At 45.9% G+C, this 18,300-nt stretch overlaps 1 protein-coding gene across 1 annotated transcript in view; it reads right to left on the reverse strand.

Moving 5' to 3' along the window:
* Positions 1 to 4,661: 4,661 nt before the first annotated feature.
* Positions 4,662 to 18,300, reverse strand: part of akap6 (A kinase (PRKA) anchor protein 6) — a 126,208-nt gene continuing 112,569 nt past the window's right edge. Inside the window, exons 19-23 of the mRNA XM_041059934.1 lie at positions 13,638 to 16,637; positions 12,130 to 12,721; positions 11,405 to 12,057; positions 9,128 to 9,226; positions 4,662 to 7,703 (exon numbers count right to left, since the gene is read on the reverse strand). Of these exons, the coding sequence (XP_040915868.1) occupies positions 7,659 to 7,703; positions 9,128 to 9,226; positions 11,405 to 12,057; positions 12,130 to 12,721; positions 13,638 to 16,637 (4,389 nt within the window). The 3' untranslated portion in view covers positions 4,662 to 7,658. The remainder of the gene's footprint in view (positions 7,704 to 9,127; positions 9,227 to 11,404; positions 12,058 to 12,129; positions 12,722 to 13,637; positions 16,638 to 18,300) is intronic.

Below are 18,300 nucleotides of genomic sequence, written 5' to 3' on the forward strand. Positions count from 1 at the left end.
GTCCACAGAAATCCGGTGAATCCATTCAGGCAGAGAAGAAATCAAACTGTCCAGCATCAGACGCTGAGGCCTCCAAACACAGTCTCCTTCAGTCTGAGCTCCAGATAATTAACCTCCAAAATGTCTCCTTCCAGAGTGTCCACAGGAAGACCGGGGAAAAACGCTCTTTTCAGAATCATCCGGGTGCCTCTTTCCTCAAAAATTAAAGTATCCGTTAAAAGGTTTGAGACTTGTTGTTTCTGAGACACTGCACATTTGATGTAAAGTTAAAATAATCCAATAAATGTGGTGTCTAGAAACGAAGGAAGCCACCATTTTGTTTGAGCCACTTCCTCTTCACTCTCCCTCCATCTTGTGCCACTCCACAGGTGGAAATGATCAGGTGACCGGTCCTGATCAGTTGGGGGCGGAGTCAGCTGCTGTGTTTGTCAGGTGGTTTTTAGTTCAGAACTTTAAAATCGCCTGATTTACAGATGTGTGGTTTTCACTGGACAGAAACACAGTTTGACCTTCGTATGAAAATCAAAGCTCAGGGAAAACAGACAGTGCTTGGCAGTTGCTTGAAGGATGTGCCCGTTTTTTAAGGTCAAAGTTGTGTCTCTGAAAAGTGTCTCTGAAACCAGGTGGTGCATTCAAGTGCGCTCCGACACCTGAGCTTTCATCGTCCACAGCAAACAGCCTACTTTTTTTTCCATTTTATTGCTTCTCAGTGATTTTTCCCACAGCTCGTGCACTGACTTTGGCAGCTGATTATCATCTCATATACGTGGACGTGTCCAGTACTGAAGGTCTCCCTCTAAGTTTAAGCCTCTACAGTGCTACTGCCATAAGATGTAGAACTAAAATAAATCTGACGCATGCCGACAATGGAATTATCCAAATTTAAAAACGACCAACCTGCTGTGGTCTGTGATGGATTATCTGGATTTCAAGTGTTTTCAAAGTTGATTTTCTCATAAATTAATTTAAACCACCTGGAATGAAAGTCCATTTAAAAAGTGGTATAATTTGGAAAATGGTCAGCAGTGGCGTAAAGTGCGTCCAATTAAGAATTAATGAACTAAAACATGTAAAATCTCCAGTGAATGATCCACTAACTGACTATACCGCGCAGGGATTTTTTTCATATTCTATATTGTCAGTTATCTTTTCCAACATGAAGGTCTGCATGCTGTGTTAAGGCTCCTGCACACAGCCAGGAAGTAAACTCTGACGGGGAAATATGGAAATATGGCATTTTATATTAAATGAGTGACCTAAAGGTAATGAAACTTCTTTAAAACAGGGTACAGCCCATAAAACACAGACATCCCAGGAGAAAATACAGACATGATCTTAGTTTCCTGAATCCAGGGTCAGATTTTCAGGGAGGTCGCAGTCAGACCAGGACGAGCTGTGACCTCGACAGTTCACACGAAAACTGAATCCCTGAACTCCGCCCAACCTGCAGCCAAAGTGAAGCTTCTGTCTGTTCATCGGCAGCATGTCGAATCTTTGATGGATCACTCTGACTGTAGCGAACAAACCCTTGATGACTCCAGCGTATTATATATATCCCCTAATGTAGGATCAGCTTATAAGCAAATCTGTTTTCAATCTATCCTTCCATTTTCTCCTCTCATCCCCAGACTAAAGTACATTATGGTGCAGCTGATGATGAGGGGATGGCTCCGCTCATCAGGGAGAAGAGGAGAGGAAAATGAAGGAGGGATTGCGGAGGCTTTCCGCAGCACTACAAGAAGATCATTACAGCACAGAGAGAGACTTGAGAAGGTGCTTTATTTTCTGCGTGTGCATGTTTGAACACACGTCGTCTCATTTTCATTCAACCCTGACGCAGACGGTTTAAAACACATCCTCACCACGAAGCATTGTAATAATACAAATACCTAGAAACTGAACTTTGATTTCAGAGAGCAGTGATTGCATCCTGTGGGGAAGTGTCACGTCTCTGAGTGCTGCGGGTGCTGCAGTGTTTTCCTCACCTGTCTGACAACAAGACCTGCAGACTGTCTGTGTATTGATTCTGGATAAACATCTCATGGAGGATGCATAAGCATCACTTTGAGTATTTGAGTTCTGAAAATGTCAGAGATGACGCGACAGGAAGTGTTTTGTTTTTCGATGTTAAGCTAAAACTACAATCTTTCCCTGAAGTTAACTAAACTTAAACTTGAACCGAATGCAGGAGGAAAACGTCTCCTCTGTAAAACTGATCTTTAGCTGACAGTTCCTGTATTTGTTGTCCTTCAAACCTGCTTCGACTGCATAAAACTACAGTGAGTGGCCTTCCTTCATTTCCCAGAATGCCTTTCAACAAACCCCACAGAATGACAGCAGCCTGCTGCTCTTCATACCCACAGTCTGTGATAGCTTAGTGAGAAATCAGATTCAGGCTGGAGGTGGAGGCCTGTCTGCGACATGTGAACTTTGGAGGAAAATGGTGGATTTTTGGGGGAAAAAAGCTTCTGTTGATGTTTTTGATCATTGAAATATTTTTGGTTTGGTTCATTTCAACTGGAGATGCTGAAAAAATCCACAAGATGTTGCAAACTTTTTTTGAAGAAACCAGATGTTTCCGAGGTCGATGCTTTGAATTCTGTTCTTACACAACTGCAAAATATGGATCATCAAAGTGAACAGATAGCTCCAGCTCTTTCAGCTCTGTCTTCAGTGTCCTCTAGAGCAAAGTGCTACGAGCCCAGAGCTCCCCAGCAGCACAGAGGGACAGACTGAAGTTATAGTGGGTCTACTGCTCAGCTCCCAGTATGAATGTGTGGATTCGATAACGTTCACAAAGCACAGTACAAATGAAAACACACAAAATAATGAAAACGATCACTGGACATATAAGATTCACAGAAAGGTCCAGTGATATCCAGTATGTCCTCAATTATGTCACGAGGGCGGCCATTTGTTTGGTTGGTCGACCCCCCCCCCCCCCCCCCCCCCCCTTCCTCGCTCCTGTCCACTGAGCAGAGGAGAAGCAGATTCATTCAAGCTGTGGACAGTGAAAGTTTTGACATTTAAAGCCTTTAACTAATCAGTCCGTCTGCGTTTTATCCCTTTTTCTCTGACTTCACAGTGAGAGAGGAGATAATTTGAGCGCTCTGTCTGTTTGATGTACGGTAATCACATGTGATCTTTTCAACAGGGAGCCGGCCGTCTCGTTAATTTGACCGTCGGTGCGCGGCCGGACCCCCCTCCACCCGTCCCCCAATCAGGCCTCTGCCTGAAGAGTAATTGCGGAGCCACCATGCTTCGATGCACTCGACCTTTACGACCTTAAAAGCCATTTCCATTTTTCTGACCACAAAAAAGAACATATCTTGTTAATTGCAAAAAGGCAAATATTCTCCCTCCTCACCCCCCCACACATCTTCCTCCGTATGTGATTTCCCTTTGAAGGCAAAACGCTGAAAAGCATTTCCATTTTCATTCATCAACGCTTATCAGTCATCTGAAGGCCCCTTCAGCCACAATCAACATCACAGCTCCAACCGAGAGGGACGCAACAATGAGAAACTATCAACAATCGCAAGAAGCAATTTGCTTTAATGTGGAGTGTGTTAGTGTGTTTTGTTGCAGCTAACTGCTATTTTTTTAATCCTGTAACAGCTCTGCTCTCCGACGCTCTGAGACAGAAGGACGTGTCACAATGCTGCGTCAGACAGAGTGAGATCCTCCATTCTGCCTGTGGACCGCTGAGCCAGGCATCAAATGAACCGTCCATCTGCTCAGAACCCACCAGTCAGTGTTGTACTGGGCCCAGTGATTTCTCTGGGGGCCGCCACAGGGACAAACATCTGAGCACTGTCATTTGTGCAGCTTTAAACTCATCATCAGGCTGACGTTAGTTCTGTCTGACACCTTTATATTGCAGCTGTGGTGAACAGTGCAGCCTGTGGGGGGCGCTGTCAGGGTTGGTCTTGTTGTTGTCTGCATTAATCTTGGTTGATGATGTTGAGGGCTGATTTCTTAACTACAGTAATTTAAAAGATCCAGTAAGAATATTTTCCACAGGGACAAACATTTTGATGTTCGATGTAAGTTCAGCTCTGAAGGATGTTATCAAGGACAGTCTCTGCAATCAGAGACAAATTGATTTGCAGTATGTGTAAAAGACGCACACAGGCCTTTGCATTCAGCGGAGGTAAACACCACATCGTGGCCATTCCTCCGTCCATCCTCCTCATCATCCATCCATCTTTTCTGACCTTCTTCTGATGAAGTAAACATTATTTAACGTTCAGTAATATCCCCAAAGTGTGTGTTTATTATCATATCCAATCACCTTCTTCAGCTTTCAATTGTACTTCATCTCATCAGGAGTTAAAACTTTCCGTCCGTGTGTGCAGGCTGAAGACGGGCGGCCGAGCTTCGCTGCAGCAGGAAAACAGAGGTCTGATTAAGGGCAAAAAACAAATCTTTGCAAGATCAAAAAAATGTTAATGATGCATTTCTGATGATTGGGGGCTCGACACGTCGCCGTTATCATGACAACATTTCAGAACCACAGCTTTGATTCTAGTGTTTTTACCACTCTTGTAGATTGTGTCCGTAACTTGAAAATAACACCAAAAAAAAAAACATAGGACACAAATCACATTCATCCAAATTCTGTTTTTCCAATAAATTAAGTTTATTTGTCAACAGTTGGTTTTACATTGTAATTAGCAGGAACCATGCAGTCAAGCTCTTTATGGCCAATATTAATAATAAAGATATTCCACATCACAGATCACATACATAAATAAACACAAACACCAAGCATTCCTCCCTCTGCACACCAAGGTTTTACACCTTTACATATGTACACAAGCTCAACATGAACCTTGCATGAAACTCTTTGTTTCTCATCTTTATTTTATTTTTTTTGTGTTGCATGTTTTCATCACCTAACCGGGAAAGCAGTGGTTTTAATTAACAAAAAAGGTAGAAGAAGTAACAGTAGAGCAAGGCACACAATTATATTTTAAAGATTTCAAACCCTATTTTGTCCTACACACACACACTCACACAAACACACACACACTCACACCTGTCCAACACCAATCCCAAACCCCAGCGTCACTGCTAATCATCATCTCAGGAGTTTTCTAGAAAATAAAAAAGAAAAGAATACATGGTACAGTAGTGGTGTACACACAGCAGTATTATTAACAACAACACACGTCCTTGTCAACAGTCATCAAACCTTAATGCCTACACAACGACACGACTTCAGCTTTTGCCAACTTTGGTTGTGTTGCATAGATAAAATACCGTTTTAGTTTTTACTTATGATTTATTTTTGGACACCTGGTTCAACCCTCAGCTCAGACGGAGCTGCACACGACCCCGAGAGTCTGGATATTATTTCCATCTAAAGCACACTGACTTCTCCCAGAAACCACAGCAGCACGTTTATCCAACAATTCATCAACGTTCCGGATCAGTCCTGGTCTCATGATGGTGACTGGTCACTAAAAGCATTTGTGTCCCATTTCAAGGTGATACATTCCTCGAAGGACTCAGCCTAACGTGATACCTGAAGGCCCGAAGGAGGGACATGGTCTACGGATGATTCACCAAGCACTACCACTATTTCCCCCCTCTAACCTAAATGTTCCAATAGTCACTGTTTGCCCATAAAGTTGGAAAATTCAAAGACTTTTCCGTCAAGACGTTTCACTTCTGTGGTGAAAACCAGCTGGACCGAGCATGAATGCTTTAATGTTGAGGGACACACGTTAGAAAATGGTGATGCTGCTGACTTTAAAAAACGTGAAACATCCTGTAAGATGAAGGAGTGAAAAACAGCCAGAGTCAAAGTAAAACAAAATAAAGATCAGGCATCGACCATGAAGGCGTCCAATCGGGCGTCCGCTCCAAAAAGCTCCGTCCTCTGCTGGTCCAGTTTCAGCTTCTGTAACACGACTCACTGGACTCTTCATGTCACAGCTGAGTTCGACAGAGACGATCGTGCTGATACGAGTGCGGGTTGTTTAAACATGTTTTAGTATTTGTCGCCTTCATTAACACTAACTTTTGTTTCTCTCATCAGAAACAATACGTCTGGTAATCATGACTAATTTTCTCTGTTAACACTAAGTTCTTTCAAACCCTTTAAACATTTCTTCATAATGGTCTTCAGATCACACAGGCTGGTTGTGTGATGCATTACACTGAGCCGTACAACATGTAGTGTGTAACTCACAGGCTGCAGTGTGGTGCTGATACAACAGGATGGCAACTTTCTACCACTGCTACGACCGTGAACGACCTACTGCCGGACCAAGTCACAGCACTATGATACGAATACTGACATCATGTGTAGACACAGACCAGGTCTGTAGTTTTAGGACGTAACGTGCTACTTGTGCTACAACACTGCAGCATTTAGTTTAACAGTATGTTTGGAAGATAACAGCGTGTTCACAGCTGCAGCACAAAAAGTGAGATCCAGTACGAAGTCATGCAAACTGGCCAAACTGGCCTGGTGTGAGAGTGAGCAGTTAGTGAGGTAGCTCCAGAAAAATGACAGAGATGGATGAAGAAGGGAAGAACTTCCTGGTTGTTCAAAGACAAACTTCGATGCACAGACTCTCAGATTTCAGGTTTAAGTTTAAGTTGAACTTTTTCTGTTGCTGTTTTTCTGGTCGTTGGATGATAACATGATAACATCCTCATTCTTTATCCGCCCACCAAGCTGTGATTGGTCTGGAGAGTCCGTTTCTTTGTGGCTTAAAATGGACTTTCCACCTTTGTTAAACTCACATTAGATGAAAGAGCAAAAGCAGAAGCAGACTTACTCTGTCAGACCCGTCTAATATGTCTTTGTGCAACCAGCCTCCAGTAAACAACAGAAAGCAGCTGATGGAAGGAAACACACAGAGGAAGACGGAGTCAGAGTGAATCAGTCACATCCACGTCCTCCTCAGACTAATGAGTCCTGGGCTGTATTTGTCCGTCTGTTGTGACTTAATGTATTGGTACAGTCCAACAGTTCAGGTGGCACGAGTCAGTTCTCATAGCATCTTATTTATGTTTACGAGTCATGTGGCCCAAACAATGAGACACACAAAAAAAAACAAGCTAAAAACATAAAGTGAAGCTGAAGCTGATTGTGTGTTTCCTTCATTCAGATGTGATCATCTGAGCCATCGGTGAGACATCTCCCTCCTCAGCCAACCTGAAACTCAACCTGACCGCAAACTCACCAAAGTGTTTTTGTCCCATTTTTAATTCTAATATTTACTTTGATAATCACATTTAATTTGTTGGATATAATTTCACTACATGATTTTCTTCCTAACTCTTAAAATCTTCCACTTAATGATGCTGACACTGTATTTTGATGTAAGTTGTATATATTGTCCTCGGACTACCACAAAAATATGTTCAGCCAAACTCTAAAAGCTGCTTTATAATCAATCAGTCCTGAAAGCAGACTGTGTGCAGTCCCTGTGAAAATGTTGGATCTGATCACAACATGCATCGTATCAACCTCAACTAAGAAACAAACACGAAGGTCACTCGGAAACGACCGCATGACTTCTCAGTTTGACTGAAGAGATCAGAGGTGTGAACAGCTCCAGAAGCAGAGAGGAGGCAGCTGGAGAGATGAAGCCCAGAAGAGAGATCAGCTCAGCGGGGAGGAGATGGAGAGAGCTCCCTTACAGCTGGATCCCGGAGGGTCCAGCTCCCAGGACAGGCAGTCTCTGGACGGATGGAGAGAGACAGCAACAGACTGTTAGCTTCACTGTCCTCAGATTATTTTAAATCAGGTGATTTTGCTGCTGTCCGTGTTGAGTCTGGGGATGTTCTTTATTTATCAAAGATCAAAACCAAAAATAAATTCATCTACATTCAACTTTACCTTTGTGCAAACTCTATATTTCTTTACTGTGAATTTATTGATCTATTTTGTTCTTAAAATATTTTATTTAATGTAATTTCATCATATTCAGCTGCAGCTGCATCTGTCATCCTCAGTCACTGTGTGTGTATCAGAGGCTCAGCTTCCTCTGCTGTTTGGCTTTTTTATGAAACTTTCCAAACACACACACACGCACGCACGCACGCACGCACGCACGCACGCACGCACGCACGCACGCATGCACGCACGCACACACACACACACACTCCCTCTCTCCTGTGTGTTTTGTTGCAGACCTTCTGCTGTCTGGGTCACAGAGCACATCATGAGCCGCATTCACGATTGCTTTAATTGCACCTGTGTCTGTGTGTACAGTGTGTGTGTGTGTGTGTGTGTGTGTGTGTGTGTGTGTGTGAACAGGTGGGCTAGACTGGGGCACGCCATGGGGGTCAGGACCAGCTGTATGCATCACTGACATGATGTGTGTGCGGTGCGTGTGTGTCCTTTGTCATGGGTTTACATTCGTTGTGTGTGTGTGTGTGTGTGTGTGTGTGTACACTGAGCTTGATTTTGCACGTTAATGTGTGTAGTTCTTTGCAGGTGAGTGTGTATGCAGGTTTGTCCTCTGGTGTGTGTGTGTGTGTGTGTGAACATCATGTCTGTCTAACCTGCAGCTGTTGGGCTGTCAGAGCTTCTACCTGGAATTTTATGCCCTGCCCTCGGGGGTGTGTGTGTGTTAGTTTGTCTGTGTTTGGAGTACGGGGGCAGTAGGTTTTGCTTAGCCCTGGAGGCGCCCATAGGGCGGCCACATCTCTCTCTCTCTCTCTCTCTCTCTCTCTCTCTCACACACACACACACACACACACACACACACACACACACACACACACACCAGTGATGATCTTTGTAGGTGTTCTGCAGCTTCCTGGTTTCATTTGATTTTAAAAATAGAAAAGATGACGAAAACTAAAAGAAATCCACTGCCTGTTGTGCTGCCTGTGTTCAGCCCCGATCACACGTCGGTCACACAACGATCACACATCAATCACACGTCGATCACACGTCGATCACACGTCACAGTTTTTAAAGTTACACAATAATAATGGAGCAACAACAACAATGGAAAAGCAGCTTATTTGTTTATTTTTATTTCAGTTGATAACGTGACTGTGATCAAGTGGCCAATAATGATGATGTAACAAGTCTAGTTCAACAGTTTAGTCTGCAACGGATGTAAGATGTGTGTGTGTGTGTGTGGTTACTTACTCTAACTGTCCCCGTCCTTGAGGTCGGGCATCTCACTGAGGCCTGGCTCCGCCCCTGAGCTGCTCTGGTGGTATGATTGACAGCGGACTGAGAGCTCACCTGAGAGTGAGGGAGAAACATCAAAAGACAGAAAAATGAAGTCAGAGAGAGAGAGAGAGAACAGGTTGGGCCAGAAATGGAAAAGATTCAGAGAAATGACCAGAGAAAAGTTTAGTCACATGAAAGTTAAGACACGATGCAGCAGAGAGCGGAAAACAAAATCCCACTTTATTCTTTTCATTTTAACAGTGAGAAAGAGAGAGAGGCGGCGGATGGTGAGAGAGCGAGTGAAGGAGAGAGACAAACAAGAGGAGGGAGAGAAGAATAAATCAAAACGGCATTATCAGGCTGAAACGCTGTTTGTCTTTGTTTTCTAATCGGCTTGTTCTTTCTTTCTTTGAGCCCAAACTGATGAAAAGTTGCAAATTAAACGAACGAGCATCAGGCCGAAAACAACCCCCCCCTCACCCCACCCCGCTCCACCACACGCTCTTAATTGGTTCACGACTAATCACTTTGTAAAGACTTGTGTCGCTATTATGCCACACTGCCACACACACACACACACACACACACACTACCACACACACGTGCATATATGGTCATGCTCACATGCACACACACACACACACGCCTGCATATATGGTCATGCTCACATGCACACACACACACACACACACCAGCGTGGATGCACACGTGCAGACGCACATCTACCCCCCATCTTTGCCTTTTCTTTTCTCGTCTTTTGTTTGATGCCGTTTTAATGAATTTATGAGATAATGAGAAAACTATGGCGCAGTGTGACCGAGATGCTGCCGCAGGTTTGGTGATTCCGGCTTTAAGAGTCATCTGAGGGTCAGGATTCCCTCAGAGCCTCTTCATTCTCTGTGCAACCTCAGAAAAAAAACGAAAAAACACTAAATCTCAAAAGTGCAAAAATAAAATCTTTAAAAAAAGAGAAATGAAATATCAAACAATATAAAAACAAAACTGGGTGTGTCCGTCTCCTCCGCTCTGTAAAGACAGTTTCCATTTGGCTGAATGTGTTAATGATCAGATTTCCCTCAGTCATTCAGTCTGTCCACATCGTAGCATCCAGGTGACACGAGTCTTGCTGATCTATTCTTGGCCTCGTGGAAACTATTCCACTGTTAGTGAACAGTCTGAATGAATGAATGAATGTGAGCACATTAACATGCACTGAGTGAAAGAACAACAGGCTGCTCAGCACTATTACAAAAACGAAACAGCCTCTTCAGCTGAGCCATGTTCCTCTTTAACAGAGCAAAAGTTGATAAACAGAGGAGGAAGCAAGGCTGCAGAGATGGCAAAAAAAAAAAAAGCCAAACTCATTTGCATGAGGAAATAGAAAACTTAAAAAGAGCACAAACACGCTAATTCAGCGATGAAATGAATTGAACGATCACTGCGGGAAGGGAAAGCTCTTAGCTGATGAATCCTAATAAAATCTGACTGATAGTAATTATGCTGATGTTGTTCTGTGGACCTTAACCTTTTAACTAAAAAACTGAGAAGTCTGCAAATCCCCCCTTCTATTAACACCTGAGGGAGGAGAGAGGGATGAGGCAGAGGAAGAGAGGATGGAGGGGGGAGGGAAAAAACGAGGAGGCGTGAGAAGAGGAGGGGGAACATAAAAGAAGAAATGTGGAGAGAGTACAGGTGAGGGGAGAAAAAAGAGAGACAGAGGAAGGGAGGAGAGGTAAGATGTTGAGGAGGTGATGAAAAAGAGAAGATGTGAAACTGCAAGAAGAAAAAAAGGAGAAGATGTGAAATGATGTCTTGGAGAAAGGAGATAAAAGAAGACAGGAGGAGGAAGGAGAAACGAGAAAAAAGGGAGGATGAGAAAAGCAGATGATGGTGGAGTAGATGGGAGGAGAGCAGAGATGAGAAAAAGAAAGAAGGGAAAAGAGTGGAGGAAGGACGAGGAGAAAGAAGCGAAATCGAGAAAACACGGTGAAAAAAGACTAGAAAAAAAGGAGGAGGGGGTTGGGGGGGGGGGGGGGGGGGGGGAGAGGGGAGGTTACGCATATCAGCACCTCTCTCATCTGTCCGGCCTCAGAAATGGAAATGAGAGAAACGCACACCGGCCTCATTACATTCAGACCCACTGAGGGGCTCGGCTTGGACTAATACCTGGAGTAGAGAGGTGAAGTGCAGTATCAAGGCCCTGTATAATGTCCTGAGATAGCCGATCAGGCTAATATGTGGAACACTAACCTGCTTTGCTGCCACTGTCTTTGCGTCCTGCTGCGAGCCGCTCCGCCCTCTTCTCCCCTTCTCCTCCTGCCTCACCCGCCAAGTATCCGCCTCTCCTCGCCGCTCCCCCTCCTCCCTATCTGCCTCTCTCATCACCGAGCAGTTAATTTTGGGATTAATACGTGTGGCGGCTGGCTCTTTTGAGGGATTTGTAGCGGAGCTGCAGACACTTATCTTGGTCATTACGGCGCCCATATTGGATTCAAGCGTTTTAGTATCTGCCAAACATTCGGCTGCGGAGGAGTCTATCGGGGCGACACGCGCCCAGGGATTAAGATAAGGAGGCCCCTCATTACGACTCCTCTCCTCCTGCGGCGTAGTGACACTCGCAGCGACCGCGACTTCTCTTCCAGCGACATCACAGAGGAGGTACGGGTCCTCACCTCGCTTCTCTTGCTTGGCGCCAGGGGACACAGGCGGAGGAAAGGAGGAAGGGCTGTCGTCTTTTGGTTTGGAGCCGGGCCCCTGGAGGGAGGCGGCGATGGTCGTCGAGGGCGTGGAGGTGGAAAATGAGCCGTAACAAGGCTCCAGGAAAGGAGAGAAGGAGCTCTGTGCTTCCTGTGTCATCACTGTGAGACTGGAGGGATCCTGGTTTCTGTCCATCACACAGTCCTCTGACGAAGACAAGCGGCTCACACTATCACCTGGTTTGGAATCGGGCTCCTCTTGAGGCGAATATTGACAACTATCATTTGGCTTTGAACAAGGCAAATATGTCAGACTGGCGTTGAGTCTGTGACCAGGGTCCAGTGAAGACAAACACTCCAGATCCTCCTCCAGCAGGTGCCTCCCCGGCTTCCTGCTGAGCACCATGCTGTAGCAGAGAGGTGGGCCCAGGTAAACCTGCTCCGTGCAGGCTGCGAACAGCGTCTCCTCGTCCCTGATGTCAGGGCTGGGGGGCAGGGACAGCAAGGGGCTAGTCAGCTCGTCAGCGTGGACACCGTTAGCAGCACGGTTAGCTTGGCTGTCCGCTGACTTCAAATCGAGAGCACGGAGGTTGTTCTTGGAGTCGAGGCTAGGAGAGGAGCGTTTGGAGGACTGGGCTGAGCTGGAGGCTGCTATTTGCTGTCTGGTGCTTGTAAACAGCTCAGGGCTCGGGCTGCTCAGGCCTTGTGTTGGTGTGATGTAAGACGGGATGCTGTAGGGCGCCGGAGTGGAGCTCTTGTCCTCAGAGCACTGACTGACCTCGCCACAGTCGCTGTCATGGGAGGAGAGAGACAGGTAGGAGTAGAAGTCTCCCTTACGAAGGTGGAGAGGCCGATGGGAGTGTTCGAGCACCTGAAGGGAAAGGAAAGTTTGTTTGTTTGTTGTTGTTTTCTCTTTTCTGAGCTCAGGGTCTGAGGACAGAAGGTGCTGTATGTTTCAAAGACTGTGAAGTCGTCTCCGACGAATCTGTGATTCTGACTAATTCAGATTCTGAACCACTGTGGATGTAACAACCGTCAGAGCTTTCAGTGATGACATCCTGTGATTTATTGTTTTATACATATACTTAACAGTTTTTTTTATTATGTATATTTCTATGTTGGTGTATTATTTATATTTGAACAAACCAAAAAATTCACAACTCATCCAGACAAAAAAATCGAACTCACGAAAGAAGCATCTGCACTTTCAAATCTGTCGTTTGGTCAAAGACCTTCAGGTATGAACAGGTAACCAGTGAATGACGCTGCTCATACCTGGAGAAGATCTTTGACCAAACGTTTGCACATCCAAAAAGATTTTTGCACAGGTTTGAAAGTGCGGATGCTTCTTTCACTGAGTAACATGAAACCATCCAGCCTCGATTTGCATTTTAATATTTTACACTCAGACACATTTTACAGGAGGAGCAAAGTTTTCTGCCTGATTTCTTTTTCTTTTCAGAAATAAAATGAAGACTGAAAACTGATTAGCTTTTAGATTATTTCACTTGCAATAGATACTGAAGAAATTAGTCATTACATCCTGAAAGTTATGATCTGTGATGCGATTTATTGAATTAGTCCAACTCAGCGAACAAATCAACTGAGATAACTTTTGCTACTTTTGGATGAATTTTCCCCCAAAATGTACAAAACATACGAGGTCGAACAGGACTTCACACTGTTACTTTAACTTCTGTTTGATATCTGTGATGAAATCTATAACAAGCTGATGATTTTTCCACACAGCATCTGGAGCTCTGGGTTTTTTAGTGGGAATACTGTACCTTGTCTCTGATCTGTGCTAGTGATGCAGGGCCCTGGTCTGGATTGGACCCGCTGGTCTCGGCCTCGTTCGGTTCTTCAGGCTGGTTCTCTTTGCTCTTCAGTGCCAGTGAGGTCAGGTCAATTATCTCCATTACAAAGTCATGCACATTCTCTTTCTTGCCCTTGTCTGCACCACACGGATGGAGGGAGGACGGGGAGGGAAGGTGGTTGTGGCAGGATGAGTGAGAAATGTGCCGTTTTCTGGGAGGCAGCGACGATTCTTTGTCTCGGACCTCCCTCCTTGTCTCCTCGGTCACAAAGGATGAGAATTTGAACCTCTCCTGAATGGTGAGGGCCTTCCTTCCTCCGGCTGCCGGTCTGCTGTTGTGCAAGGCATCGTGGGATGTGCAGTCCTCAACAGGTGAGAGGGAAGGAGGTGAGGGGAGGGAGGAGCTGTGGCAGGGCAACTCCCCCCGCAGCTGTCCCACCAATGAGGAAGCCCGTTTGGACGTAAGTGGAAGGAGTTCACAGGTCTGTGATGAAGAAAGCTGCTTCACTGAGTTTGATTCTGTTTTTACTATCAAATCACTGACGTCCCGAACGGACTCTCCTGTTTTGGCGAACACGTACGCTTCCCTCAGGGACTCTCCTTTCTTTGTGAACACACTCGACTCCTCCCTGAGGAGCTCGTCATCTTCGTCTTTCCCTTTTAAACAGCTCTGGTCCACGTTTCCGTTCTCCACGTCGTCTACAAACTGGCTGATGTAGCTTCTTGTTGCGTTCCTCCTGTTCTCCTCCTCTTCCTCCTGTTCTTTCTTATCTCTTTTGTTGTTGCCACTGTTAGTGTTGGTTTCTATTAATTTAGCAGCTGAGCGGTTTAGAAAACTGTGCTGCTCCTTGCTCTGAGAAGAGGCGGTGATGGTGGAGGACGGCTGGGTTCCGCACTGCAGCTCGTCCCGGAGGCCTGCCTCAGTCTTAGAGGTGAAGGAAGAGGAGGTGCGAGGAGATCGGATCCAGCTCTGCAGCTCCCTCTTCATGTACTCCAGCCCCAGCACGTAGGAGCCCTCCATCTCCTCCTCATCGTCATCCTCATCGTCGTCATTACCTGAGGAGCCGCCGCTCAGCCTCTCCTCCTCTTCATCCTCTCCGTCCCGTATGCCAAGCTCCTCCTCGGTGAGCGTGAGCGTGGAGGAAGACAGGAGGTCGCTGTCGTCCTCGTCCTCATCTGTGCATGCCGATGTACAAGACACGTTCACCACCATGCTCAAGCTCGCTGCATCTGCTTCATCCATGCCCTGCCCTCCTCGGCTGTTTCCGTGGCAACGTTTCCTATAGGAGCCTGAGTTGGCCACTGCTGCCGTGGCGGGATCCAGGAAGAGGTGCCGGTGATTTCTGAGCGCGGTGAAATCTTCAGAGCCCAGAGAGGAGTCCTCGGTGCTGCTCAGCTCTGTTAGCGATGCTGTTGCTGAGCTCTCATTGATCAGGGATGGCGGTCCTTTCCGTGACGAGCCTGAAATCCCAGAGAGGGGCGTGAGTCGTCCGCCTAGAGAAGGCGAGGCAGGGAGCCGGCTCCGCTGTGGGGAGATGCTCCGAAGCGTCATGTCAGAGACACTGCGGGTCATCTTCGCCGCCACAGGACTCTGAATGTTCTCCAGGCGTTTCAGGAGATCGAGGGTTCTTCGGCTCAGTTCCCCAGAGGATGGTTCTCCCTGCGCATTTTCAGTGTTCTTCTTTCCTGGTTCACCTCCATCCACCTCTCTGCTCTGCCCCAGGTCCAACTCCCCGAGGCTGGACAAGCTGCCTCCGGTCTCCCCTTCAGCGCTGCGACACGGGGCCACGCAGCTCTCCAGAGAGGCCCTGCGATGCAGCGGGTCTTTGGAGGGAAATAACTCCACACCCAGAGCCAGCAGAGACTCCAGAGAGGAGCCCTGAGATAAAACTGGACTTGAGGCCCGGCGGCTGAGAGCGGGAGGAGTCTCCAAACCATTGAACTGGTCAGCTTTGAACTCTGTGATGTCACTGCGGGACATGAAGGGCTTGGAGGAATCGACAGTGAGTCCTCCGACCTCAAAGTCAGAGTCAGAGTCCGCGGGCGTCAGGATCCCACGCCCATTGATTAGGATCTCGACCGCCTCACCTCCTCCCCTCCTGTGTCTCCTCCTTTTCTCCTCCTCTCTGTTTCTTCTGTTTTCATCCCTCCTCCATCCTTTCTCCTTCTTGTTATCGTCCGTCTTGATTCTTCGACTGTACTTATGGATATTGTTTTTGTGCAGACTCAGATCAGTTTCATCCTTCCTCTGCCCGTTTTCCTGCTCCTCCTCCTCTTCCCCCAGGTCCTCTTCCTGTCCCTGGATTTCAGAGTTTGTCGTCGTCTCTGTGTCTCCTGTATCACTAACAATCCCGCTCTCACACTCTGACCGACGACTGTTCGCCGACTGGCCACTTCCTCTGCCGCCCTCCCTTTCACTCTCCCTGTCCCGGTATCCAGTCATCCTGTCTCCTCCTCGGCTGTTTGACATCAGTCCTCCCAGGAGGTCTGGGAGGGATTCGATGGAGGAGAAAGAGGAGTCCTTACTCAGGCTCTTCAGCAGGAGTTGCTGTTTGTGTTTTCCTGACTTGGTTTTGCGAACAGAGGACGAGCTGTGAGGAAACTGAGGCTGTCTGTATAATTCGACATTATGGAGGCTGTACACCTGGTAGATGTTATTGTTGTTGGGCGGGGCAGCTTGGGAGGTCACGCTGGGCACGTTCTCAGGACGCTGACCGCCTGGAATACTGGTTTGAATCCTGTCGGGCTGATTCCCATTGGACAGAACATTGTCCGAGGGCAGACTTGTTTCTGTGGGGAGGTTGTGCGTGAGGTCGGGTTCTGGTACTTCTTGTGGCTCTGGTTCTGTGATTGTCATATCGGTTTCATCCCATTCCCAGGAGTCATCTGTCGCCGGTGCCACTGGACCAACCGGGACTGGGCTTATCTGGTGGAGGTCAACGAGACCTGGTTCAAGAAAATTCCCGGGAACCTGAAGACAAAAGGGAAGAAGGAAAGAAAAAAGACATCACAACACAAGACGTCATACACAGAAAATCAATAAGTCAAAGATTCTAACTAAAGGCTGAAAGTACAGTACATTTAGCATTATACTGATTTTATCTTGATTCTATAAATTACTGTGCATTTGATTTTCAAAGTTTTCAGCTTCGTCAGTGGAAATCACTGCTGACACATGAACAGAATTTAATAAATTGAAAAGAAAAAAAACTAATAGACTTCACCCCCAACTTTATTCCTTGGCATTAAATGCTGTGTGTGGGTGTTCACCACTTAATACACTGCTGAAAAATCCATCTTTACAAGTCATTTTGGAAATTATTGAGTCCTAAATCAATCAAGAAATTCCTCGAAGCAAGTGTCATTTTCCTGATGCTGGTGGAGCAGTCTGCCTAATTATGTCTTGTCATAAGTTACTGACGCTAATTTCCAGGAAATTCCTGAAACAGAGCTTAACGACTTTACATTTCTTCTTTTCAGAAAGTCTAATGTGAGACCAAATGGTCTGTTCACACAGGAGTCATACGCAGCGTAATTCAAAATCCAGAGGATCCAGTTCATAAGTGTGTTGCTGTTAAAGAACAAAGGTTTTTTATTATCATTTAAAATGCACCAGATGTTTTACTCTGCGCTTCCAAAGACTGATGGAGTACAGGTTATTTCTTTTTTTTTTTCCCAGATGCGTGTCTTGTTTTGGCACCAGAAAAAGACATGTTGCAAATCCTGTGTCCTCTCCGAGAGCGCCGTCTCCGCTCAGGCCTCCGTCTGACACCCGACTCTGATAGAACACGTTCTGTGATCATTTAAAAAAGAGTAAAATCAGCCCACCCCAAAGCAATTGCTCATAAATCTCAACACAAATTATTCCGCTCTGGAACAAAGCGATGAATTATTCAAAAACGACTTCTGAGAGAAAGAGCACGAAGCTGAAAACCCCAAAGTAAATACGTAATCAAAATCCTTCAGAAAGCTCGGCTGTCTAAAAATATGCTTAGACACAGGAATTCTTCCCTTCCACAGACATAATTATACAAATTGCTCCGCGTCTCATTAACAAGAGAGGGGGGTAATTCGTATTAGCCATTCATAGCCTATTAATCTAATAAACTAGTTGGCTCTGTGTGTGTGTGGATATGGGTCTGTGTAATGAATTTCTATTAGATTTGTGTTTATTCCCCTTGTGCTGATAAGGGAGATGGGGGTAATGACTGAACTGGGTTTTGCCACTGCAGACGCATTCAAAAACACATTGGGTGCTGAGGGGAGAGGCTATCAATCAGCCTAATCCAATCAAATCGAGTATTTGATGACCCACGAAAACCTTGTATATAATTTATATCTGTAATTTATCTCATTTCTATAATTTCATAACAGTTTATAGCTGAATTGTGGGTATTTTTATGACCCACGGACAGAGGAGGGAGGTGACTCCTGGTGTCCGGCGGCCACAGCGGTTTCAACAACACATTTTTTTTAAAGCAGGAAATAACTTTAAAGTGTTGTTGGGAATCTGAAAAAGAGGACGAGCTGCCAGAGCAGACGCATTTAGCAGTCAGAGGTGATCATTTCCCACCCAGCCTCCCTCAACATGCACCACTATTCCTCTGTGAACCGCCGGTCCAGATGTTTCTGAA

Source organism: Toxotes jaculatrix, chromosome 17, assembly GCF_017976425.1.
Source record: "Toxotes jaculatrix isolate fToxJac2 chromosome 17, fToxJac2.pri, whole genome shotgun sequence".
Lineage (NCBI taxonomy): Eukaryota > Metazoa > Chordata > Actinopteri > Toxotidae > Toxotes > Toxotes jaculatrix.